The sequence below is a fragment of the Cebus imitator genome, unplaced genomic scaffold (genome assembly GCF_001604975.1).
Source record: "Cebus imitator isolate Cc_AM_T3 unplaced genomic scaffold, Cebus_imitator-1.0 Scaffold43, whole genome shotgun sequence".
NCBI lineage: Eukaryota > Metazoa > Chordata > Mammalia > Primates > Cebidae > Cebus > Cebus imitator.
The window spans coordinates 4,988,781-5,000,074 of NW_016107358.1; the positions used below are offsets into that span (position 1 = coordinate 4,988,781).

At 43.2% G+C, this 11,294-nt stretch overlaps 2 protein-coding genes and 1 pseudogene across 2 annotated transcripts in view; 1 reads left to right on the plus strand and 2 right to left on the minus strand.

The window, feature by feature from the left end:
* Window positions 1–11,294, plus strand: part of CUNH6orf52 (chromosome unknown C6orf52 homolog) — a 365,015-nt gene that overhangs the window by 168,719 nt on the left and 185,002 nt on the right. The window lies entirely within an intron of this gene.
* On the minus strand, window positions 7,473–7,604 carry LOC119470909 (annotated as a pseudogene).
* On the minus strand, window positions 7,960–8,849 carry LOC108302955 (60S ribosomal protein L32-like). Its single transcript, XM_037737855.1, has one exon. The coding sequence runs from the start codon at window positions 8,837–8,839 to the stop codon at window positions 8,489–8,491; it is 351 nt and encodes a 116-aa protein (XP_037593783.1). The 5' UTR covers window positions 8,840–8,849; the 3' UTR covers window positions 7,960–8,488.

Here is an 11,294-nt window from a genome sequence, read left to right on the forward strand (position 1 = left end):
AAATTTTATGTAATTATGTATTTATTTATGTTGAGATGGAATTTTGCTCTTGTTGCCCAGGCTGAAGTGCAATGGCACAATCATGGCTCACTGCAACCTCCACCTCCTAGGTTCAAGTGATTCTCCTGCCTCAGCCTCCCGAGTATCTGGGATTACAGGTGGGTACTACCATGCCTGGCTAATTTTTGTATTTTTAGTAGAGACAGGGTTTCACCTTGTTGGTCAGGTTGGTCTCAAAAACCTGACCTCGTGATCTGCCTACCTCAGCCTCCCAAAGTGCTGGGATTACAGGTGTGGCCAATATTTTATTTTAAATGTTACGATTTACATATAGTAATTATACATATTTATGGGGTGCAGCATGATGTTCCAATACATGTATACATTGTGTAATGATCAAATCACAGTAATTAGCATATCCATCGCCTTAGACATTTATTGTTTCTTTGTTATCAGAACATTCAAAAACAGCTCTTCCTGGTATTTTGAAACATACAATGCATTGTCATTAACTGTAACCCTCCTCCTATGCAATAGAACTCCAGGACGTATGCTTCCTCTCTAACTGTCCTTGGCACCTGTTGCCCAATGTCATCACCCTGCTCCTTTCCCTTCTCATTCTCTGATAACCACTGTTCTACTCTCTGCTTCTGTAACAACGTTTTAGATTCCACATGAGTGAGATCATGCAATGTTTGTTTCTCGGTGCCTGGCTTATTTCACTTAACATAAGGTCCCATGGAGAACTATTTCTGTCTACTGGTCACTGCATTTTCAACACCTTGCTTCTGGTAGGCACTCACGGAATTGAGTTCAGCCACTCTTCTTTCCTCTATTTCCAGAGATCAGCAAAACCACCGCTGAGGGCCCCAGTCTGGCTCGCTGCATGTTTTTATACAATCTCTCAGCTATAATGGTTTTATATTTTAAAAGGGTTGGGAGAAAATGCAAAGAAGAAAAATATTTTGTGACACATGAAAATTATATGAAATTCAAATTTCAGTGTCCAGAAATACAGTTTTATTGGAACCACAGCCATGCTCATTTGTTTACATAGGGCCTATGGCTGCTTGCACATCACAGTGGCAGGGTTGAGTTGTTGCCACAGCTGGCCACCAAAGCTTAAAATCTTTTCCATCTGGCCTTTACCAGAAAAGACTTGCTGATCCTCTCCTCTGTATCTATGGATGTCCCTTGCATACCATTATGCTTGCACTACATCAAGACATCTGTTGTGGACTTGATATTATTTTACAACGTTTTACTTTGTTTTCAAGATTTCCTTGTGAATGCCAGAATGACACGATATTTGGTAGCAAAGCATGAGCTTCAAAGGGAGATTTGTGTGGGTCTAGATCCTGGTTTTGCTGTTCCCTAATTGTGTGACCTTGGGGAAGTCACTTTTCTTATGTGTCTTAATTTCTTTATCTGTAAAATAAAGATAATACCAGTAGGGCTGTTTTGTGAGTTGATGTGTTAATAAGTAGAATGCTCTTTGAGCAGTATTCACATGTAGTGAATACTCTCAAAAATTAGCTATTCTTCTTACTACGCACGGTCACTTCTAGGGGCTACCTGTACCGCCAGTGAGCTGGAAACTCACATCACTGCTCTTTGCCTGAAACTGGCTGGCCCAAGCTTTGGCGAGATGCAGTACTGCCACACAGTGGCCCTATGAGGGGTGGCTTGGTATGCCCTTCCTTTTTTTTTTTTTTTGAGATGGAGTCTTGCTCTTTTGCCCAAGCTGGAGTGCAGTGGCGTGATCTTGGCTGACTGCAACCTCTGCCCCCTGGGTTCAAGTGATTCTCCTGCCTCAACCACCCGAGTAGCTGGAATTACAGGCAGGTGCTACCACACCCAGCTAATTTTTGTATTTTTAGTAGAGATGGGGTTTCACCATGTTGGCCAGGATGGTCTCTATCTCCTGACTTTGTGATCCACCTGCCTCAGCCTCCCAAACTGCTGGGATTATAGGAGTGAGCTACAGTACCCTGCCGCCCTTCCTTTTTTTTTTTTTAGATGACTGCAAATCTGTGGATTTGCAATCCATCATAACCTTTTATTTCTCCCCTGACTGGGAGTAGCTCGAAGGAAAGGACATGTCTCCAAAAACATGAGGAGTATTCAACATGGCATTTGTGGGGCATAGAAAAACCTGCCTATCCCAAAGTCTCGGCCGCATCAGCCAGCCAAGGGATCACAATGACGTTTAAGAGGTTTCATAAGAAAGCTAATTGCTTAAATGAGATTTGAGTCCAGAAGGATGCCCTAGCAATAACCTCTGTATATCTCATTACACCATGAGTAAGTAACCAATGCCATTCAATAGAGTTTCAGGAAAAATGGGACAAGAGACAGGTTAGATTAGATGGAAGAAAAGCAAGCAAGGTGTGGCATGTGGGATACTAGGGTGGGCCCTCTGGACTGTGCTGGCAGGGTGGGCTAAGCAGCCAGGAGAGGACGTGAAGGTGAAAAGATGTTCCAGCGTGACATGCCATCACTTAGATTATTTTTATTTATTTTTTGAGACCAAGTCTCCCTCTGTTTCCCAGGCTGGAGTGCAGTGGCACAATCTCAGTTCACTGCAACCTCTGCCTCCTGGGCTCAAGAGATTCTCCTGCCTCAGCACTGCGGAGTAGCTGGGATTATAGGTGCGCACCACCATGCCTGGCTAATTTTTGTGCTTTTAGTAGAGTTGGGGTTTCACCATGTTCACCAGGCTGGTCTTGAACTCCTGACCTCAGGTGATCTGCCTGCCTCAGCCTCCCAAAATACTGGGATTACAGGTGTGAGCCACTGCACCTGGCCAGATAATTTTCAGAATTAGAGATTAATCTTTTTTTTTTTTTTTTTTGAGGTGGAGTCTCCCTCTGTTGCCCAGGCTAGAGTGTAATGGCGTGATCTCAGCTCACAGCAACCTCCGCCCTCCACCACCTGGGTTCAAGTGATTCTCCTGCCTCAGCCTCCCGAGTAGCGGGGATTACAGGCACCTGCCACCACACCTGGCTAATTTTGTATTTTTAGTAGAGATGGGATTTCACCATATTGGTCAGGCTGGTCCTGAACTCCCAACCTCAGGTGTTCCGCCTGTCTCGGCCTCCCAAAGTGCTGGGATTGCAGGTGTGAGCCACTGTGCCTGGCCTGAGATGAATCTTAAAAATCAAAATTTCCCCAGTGTCCCAGGCACACTCAAAGCAAAATTAAATAAAGGTTCGGCATCCCTAGTCTGAAAATCTGATATCTGAAAGGCTCCAAAATCCAAAACTTTTTTGAGAGTTGACCTGACACCATCAGTGGAAAATTCCACACCTTATGTGATGGATTGCAGTCTAACAGCAGTCAAAACTTTGTTTCTTGGACAAAATTATTTAAAATAGTGTATAAAATTATCTCCAGGCTAAGGTATATATGAAATATAAATGAATTTCATGTTCAGACTTGGGTCCCATCTCCAAGACATCTCATTATTTATATGCAAATATTCCAAACTCGAAAAGATTTGAAATTTAGAACACTTCTGGTAGCAAGCATTTTGGATATGGGATACTCAATCTGTAGTTTCATTTTAATTATTTTAATGTAACTTAACTGAGCATCAAATTTTAAATTCCTTTTTTAAAAAATTCAGAAAACTTAAATGGCTACCTAAGATGACAGCCCAGTGACAGACATGGAAAGAGGCTTAGAGGTCATCTCACCCATCACATCATTTTATAGAGGAAAGGAAAATGCCATCCAGAGAAGGAAAGTCAGAAAGCCATCTAGCCCCAGACCAGGGAGTGGTGGCAGAACCACAGCTGGTCAGACACAAGAAGCTGCTTCCAAAAATGTTTATTTCCATTTGTCCTACAATGAAAACATCAGAAAACAAACAAAACAAAAATTTTTTTTTGTTTTTTTTTGAGATGGAGTCTCACTCTGTCTCCAGGCTGGAATGCAGTGGCTCGATCTCGGCTCACTGCAACCCACACCTCCCGGGGTCAAGCGATTCCCCTGCCTCAGCCTTTTGAGTGGCTGGGACTATAGGTGTGTGCCACCACACCTGGCTAATTTTTTGTATTATAGTAGAGACGGGGTTTCACCATACTGGCCAGGATGGTCTCAATCTCCTGACCTCGTGATCCGCCTGCCTCGGCCTCCCAAAGTGCTGGAATTATAGGCATAAGCCACTGTGCCTGGCCTAGAAAACAAAATTTTATAAGCATGTCTCTAGCTCTAACTCACTATTCAACTGAAGGATAAATTAAATAGAGAATGAGATAATCTTAACTTCATGAGATTTGTTCTTAAATGTAGTTTCTACCCTAAGAAACCAATCTATGGTAAAGATAATATTTTTGTTTTTCAATGAGGCTGGTAAAACATTAGAACTTTGAAGCTTAGAGTGATAACATTTATTCATTCGTGCGAACCTTATCAGGATTAGGTAAATCTAATCAAAGCAAAACAAAATGATCTGGAAAGCTTTGTGACCAAAACCAATAGGTGTATTCAATACTCCTTTGAAGGGCACCTAATTCCAATAACATTTATATTTATAAATGTCCTCTAAATCTTTTATCTTCTGCAAATAAATTATTTCTCACACATACCAAATACAAGGGTTAGTCCAATACATCAGCCTGTTTTCCAGCATGTACTCGGTGTCTCCAGGATGAGGACACATTGTGGGTCTTTTCACACTTCTCTCTCCCATCACCCACCCCTCTCCTTCTGATTTAACATATTGTTGCATTTCTGTCAAATTATCTGGAATGGAACAGTAGTGTTTAATCAGGTATACACACTGCCACGGGAACCTGCAACTTCAAATTCTACCCCTAATCACTGATGCTGACTTGTTAAAACATATATATTTTTTTTTGAGATGGAGTCTTGTGACCTCACGCAGACAGGAGTGCCATGGCGTGATCTCGGCTCACTGCAACCTCCACCTCCCAGGTTCAAGCGATTCTCATGCCCCAGTCTCCTAAATAGCTGGGATTGTAGGCAACTGCCACCATGCCCGGCTAATTTCTGTATTTTTAGTAGGGACAGGGTCTCACCATGTTGGCCAGGCTGGTCTTGAACTTCTGACTTCAGATGATGCACTTGTCTTGGCCTCCCAAAGTAGCTGGGATTATAGGTGCCTAGCGCCATACCTGTGAGCCACCGTGCCCGGCAGTAGTTTTGGGTTTTTTTGTGTGTTTTTTTTTGAGACAGAGTCTTGCTCTGCTGCCCAGGCTGGAGTGTAGTGGTGCTATCTCGGCTCATTGCAAACTCTGCCTCCTGGGTTCAAGTTATTCTCCTGTCTCAGCCTCCCAAATAGCTGGGATTACAGATGTGTGCCACCACACCTGGCTAATTTTTTGTATTTTTAGTGGAGATGGGGTTTCATCATGTTGGTCAGGCTGGTCTCAAACTCCTAACCTCAAGTGATCCAACCGCCTCGGCCTCCCAAAGTGCTGTGATTATAGGCATGAGCCACTGCACCTGGCCCAAACAGTTTTTAAAATGATGTAAATAACATATAAAATTTACCATCTGAACCATCTTCAAGTGTGCAATAGAATGGGGTAACTATAGTGCATGTTGTTGTATGACAGATATCAAGAAATTTCTCACCTTTGCATAATTGAAACTTCATACTCATCAAAGAACAACTCCCCATTTTCTTTTTGTGACTGGCTAATTTCACTTAGCATAATGTTTGCTAAGCATCTTTGGCATGCACTGATCTACCCAACAAACATGAACTGAGGGCCTAGTGCTGGCTAACATTGCCAGGAACAGCTGTTATACTAGAAAAATCTACTTGTAAAATGGTAAAAATAGCAATATGGGTTTGTAGAGGGTTTTCACACATACTGTGTTGTCATCATTTATGACAGGGTTTCTCACCCTTGGCGTTATCGATATTTTAAACCAGATAATTGGCTGTGGTGGGGGCTGTTCTGTTCATTGTTGGACGTTTAGCAGCATACTGGCATCTACCCGCTAGATGTAGTATCAGCTACTTGGGAGGCTGAGGTGGGAGGATTCCTGGAGCCCCGGATTGAAGGCTGCAGTGCATTGCGATCCAGCCTGTGAATAGCCACTGTACTCCAGCCTGGGCAACATAGCAAGATCTGCTCTCTAAAAAGCAAAACAAACAAACAAACAAAAACAGTATATGAGGCTACCTGGCACACAACAGGCACTTAATAAATAAAAGCTGTGTTTCATGCCCATAATCCCAGCACTGTGGGAGGCAGAGACAGATGGATCACCTGAGGTCAGGAGTTCAAAACCAGCCTGGCCAACATGGTGAGATCCTGTCTCTATTAAAAATACAAAAAATTAGCCAGGCATGGTAGTGGGTGCCTGTAATCTCAGCTACTTGGGAGGCTGAGGCAGGGTAATCAATTGAACCCAGGAGGCAGAGGTTGCAGTGAGCCGAGATGGTGTCATTGTACTCCAGCCTGGACAACAAGAGCAAAACTCGGTCTCAAAAAAATATATATATTATTTAATAACATCATATAAAATATATGAAATTGAGTAGCTGGATATTAAGTATAACCCATTAACGGGACACTGAACAATAGAGGTTCACTGGATAGGTTCCGCTCTTGTTGCCCAGGCTGGAGTGCAATGGCACAATCTCAGCTCACCACAACCTCTGCCTCCCAGGTTCCAGCAGTTCTCCTGCTTCAGCCTCCCGAGTAGCTGGGACTACAGGCATATACCAGCACACCTGGATAATTTTGTATTTTTAGTAGAGACGGGGTTTCTCCATGTTGGTCAGGCTGGTCTGGAACTCCCAACCTCAGGTGATCAGCCCGCCTCAGCCTCCCAAAGTGCTGGGATTACCTGGCAGGTAGGAATATTTTTATTTGAAATCTGGCTCTACCTCTAATTAGATATGTGCTGTTGGCAAAAATCACTGAGTCTCTTTGGGTCTCAGTTCTACCAACTGTCAAGGGAGATTAAATAAACTTGCTGTGTGTACTTTATAAGGTTATAATGATATTAAACTTATGTAATAAAAGGAACGTACTTTGAAAGTACAAACTTGTTACACATGCAAGCCATTGGTATGATGTAAATTTTCTGTAACAACTTTATTGAGACTTAATTCATATACCATACAATTCTTCCATTTGAAATGTACAGTGCAGTGGTTTTCAGTATATTCACACAAGGTTATGCGACCATTATCTCCATCTAATTCCACAATATACGTTATTATCCCAAAAGAAACCATCTAATCATTACATGATGGTCCCAACTCCCTGGGTCCCTGAGAGCTGCCAATTTATCTTCTGATTCTAAAATTTTTCCTGTTCTGAGCATTTCACAACTAGAATATGATATAAATTTTACTAGTTCCCTTCACAGTATTGTAAGTCTAAGCTGTCTCACATCCTTTTTGTAAGAGGAGAGGTGTGTTTGTTTTATTAGAGTAAGCAATAGTGTGTTCTTTTTGTCAATAATTTTTTTTTTCAATTCAGACTCCATAGAGACTGTCAAAAATTGCCAATGACTATATTTCAAATCGTCATGGCAGGGTATTGGGAAAAGTTTTCAATTAGCAATAATCACGCCTCGGATAAACCTCATTGGCTACAATACTGTGCAAAGCTGTCAATAATATTTTTTAACAATTTTTTTTGAGACAGAGTCTCCCTCTGTCACCCAGGCTGGAGTGTAGTGGCGCGATCTCAGCTCACTGTAACCTCCACCTCCAAGGTTCAAGTAATTCTCCTGCCTCAGCATCCTGAGTAATTGGTATTACTGGCGCCTACCACCACGCCAGGCTAATTTTTGTAGTTTTAGTAGAGACAGGGTTTCACCATGTTGTTCAGGCTGGTCTCAAACTCCCGACTTCAGGTGATCTGCCTGCCTTGGCCTCTCAAAGTGCTGGGATTACAGGCATGAGCCACTGTGCCTGGCTGTATTTTAGTAACATTTTTATCACAGAAATAGCTCAGGAGTAGATAAGTGTTCTAAAATTATTGCCATGTTGCTCAATGAATGTTTGTCAAACCACCTCTGTGACTGATGTCCATGTAGAAAAGACTTGTGAAATAGTATTGTGAAGCACCCTCATATTTCCGCCAGCAGTAAGGATTTTCCTTTGTTCTTTGATGTTCATATTTGCTTTAGTTCTAAGTCCCCTAGGGGGCCCGTTTATGCTCAGCTAGTTTGTGCAAGAAAGGAAGGCTTGTGAAATGCTCCAAGAACAGGTTTGGCCAATCAAATGTTCGGCGTGGTGTTGTCAGGAAGCTTGCCTCTCACCAGAAGGGGAACTTCTGGGAGGTGTCACTGCACCAGACCATTGCTAGGTGGAGGTCTGGCAGCTCCAATGGAATACTTGAAAGTGGTTTGGAAAGGACCACTGTGACCCCATTTTTTTTTCCTTAAGGAAGATGCCAGTTTTATTTAAACACAAAATGTACACATAAGCTGTCTACTCATTTTCTTCACTGCGCAGCCTGGCATTGGGGTTGGTGACTCTGATGGCCAGCTAGGCAGCTCTTTCCACAATGGCTTTGCGGTGCTTGGAGGAAACATTGTGGGCGATCTCAGCACAGTAGGATTTGTTGCACATCAGCAGCACTTCCAGCTCTTTAACGTTGTGGACCAGGAACTTCCGGAAGCCGCTGGGCAGCATGTGCTTTGTTTTCTTGTTGCTGCCATAACCAATGTTAGGCATCAAGATCTGGCCCTTGAACCTTCTACGAACCCTGTTGTCAATACCTCTGGGTTTCCGCCAGTTACACTTAATTTTGACATATCGGTCTGACTGGTGCCGGATGAACTTCTTGGCTCTCTTTTTGACGATCTTGGGTTTCATAAGGGGTCTAAGGGCGGCCATGATGCTGAGGAGGAGATCGCTCCCCATTTTTTTTTTTTTTTTTGTAAAGTCTCACCATCTTGTCCAGGATGGTTTTGAACTCCTGGGCTCAGGCAGTCCTTCCACTTCAGCTTCCCAAAGTGCTGGGATTACAAGTGTGGGCCACCATATCTGGCCCCTAATTTTTAATATTTATTCATGCTCTACTTAAAAAATGCCTTTACTGCCGGGCGCGGTGGCTCACGCCTGTAATCCCAGCACTTTGGGAGGCCGAGGCGGGTGGATCACGAGGTCAAGAGATTGAGACCATCCTCGTCAACATGGTGAAACCTCGTCTCTACTAAAACTACAAAAAATTAGCTGGGCATGGTGGCGCGTGCCTGTAATCCCAGCTAGTCAGGAGGCTGAGGCAGGAGAATTGCCTGAACCCAGGAGGCGGAGGTTGTGGTGAGCCGAGATCGCGCCATTGCACTCCAGCCTGGGTAACAAGAGCGAAACTCCGTCTCAAAAAAAAAAAAAAAAAAAAAAAAGCCTTTACTATACCAAGGACTAGATGTGCTAAGGTAGATATTTGCTAAGCACTTGGGATACAGGGGTGAGAGACAGACCCTTTTTTTTTTGAGACAGAGTTTCAAAAAAAAAAAAAAAATTTAGCCAGGCTGGAGTGCAGTGGTGTGATCTCAGGTCACTGCAACCTCCGCCTCCTGGGTTCAAGCCATTCTCCTGCCTCAGCCTCTTTAGTGGCTGGGACTACAGCTACCTGCCACCATGCCTGGCTAATTTTTGTATTTTTAGTAGAGACAGGATTTCACCATGTTGGCCAGGCTGGTCTTGAACTCCTGACCTCAGGTAATCTGCCTGCCTCGGCCTCCCAAAGCACTGAGATTACAGGTGTGAGCCTCCATGCCTGGTCCAGACACATTACATGCTACACAGATGTGCACTCATACATTCACACATACACAGAATAAAAAGACTGGGATGTATTCACAAGAATGTTAACGGTGGTTTTCCCTGAGTTGTAGCATTATGGATTATTTTTGTTACTTTCACTCACTTCCAGAGCTTGCACTGCTTTTACAAGTGGGGAAAAGATTTTGTTCAGTCTCAATTTGCAGAGCTAATTTCTGAAATCCAGAAATGTGGCAGTTGAAAGCACATCTGCTCCAGGAGTATCACAGTGTATCAAATACTGCATCCTGAGACAGCTCCATGTTTCAAACTATGGTAGGAGATCTGCAATTTCTGAGAGAAACACCCAGAGACTTCTGGGCAGTATATGTTCATGAAAAGAAAAAATATGTCATCTGGTTTTTCTGCATTATGAAAAATGCACTTTAATGAAATTAAGAGATTAATCAAGAATAAATTAAAACACTGTCTTTTTTTCTTTCTTCTTTCTTTCTCTCTTTCTTTTCTTTTTTTTTTTTTGAGACAGGGTCTCACTCTGTTGCCCAGGCTGGAGTGCAGTAGCACGATCTTGGCTCACTGCAACCTCCGACTCCCTGGTTCAAGCGATTCTCCAGCCTCAGCCTCCTGAGTAGCTGGGATTACAGGCATGCGCCACCACGCCCAGCTTATTTTTGTATTTTTAGTAGAGATGAGGTTTCACCATGTTGACCAGGATGGTCTCAATCTCCTGACATTGTGATTTGCCCACCTTGGCCTCCCAGAGTGCTGGGATTACAGGCGTGAGCCACTGTACCCGGCCCCACTATCCTTTTTTCTACATATTCTTTCCAGATCCAGGAAAGGGTTCGGGGGAGGGAAGCAGTCATTTCTGGCCTTCTCTTGCCTTCTGACCTGGCTACTGAAGCACACAGGCCCATGCCACATTTAATAACCTTTAGAGACAGATGTTTGTAAAGTGGAACCCTGGCTTGATTAATTCAAACTGTGCCTAAAACCAATGTTTATTTTGTTTTATTGCCTTATATTTGAAGTTTAAATGTCTACTCATTATTGATCAACTTTGATTATGGATTTACTGGCACAAAAAGGTGATTTGAAAAATGCTAATCTCTCCCACCTTGAAGGCTGACAATTTAAACTAGCTCAGTAAAAGATCTGAGAAGTCATGCAGTAAAGAAACTTGCTTGGCTTTATTTCACCCAGTGTTTACCAAACTAATTTTTTCAGCTAAGTGTTCTTTTTTTTTTCTTTGAGTGAAATAAGTTTCAGTCTTACTGCCCAGGGTGGAGTGCAATGGTGCAATTTCAGCTCACTACAACCTCCACCTCCCAGGTTCAGGCAATTCTCCTGCCTCAGCCTCCAGAGTAGCTGGGATTACAGGCATGTACCACCACGCCCAGCTAAGTTTGTATTTTCAGTAGAGACGGGGTTTCTCACCATGTTAGCCAGTCTGATCTTGAACTCTTGATCTCAAGTGATCTGCCCGCCTTGGCCTCCCAAATTGCTGGGATTACAGGCATGAGTCACAGTGCCTGTGCCTTCTCTCAGATTTTTTTTTTTTCCA

Excerpts from the sequence above, each read along its gene's own strand:
- LOC108302955 (XM_037737855.1), bottom strand. The coding sequence starts at position 8,839 with ATGGCCGCCCTTAGACCCCTTATGAAACCCAAGATCGTCAAAAAGAGA.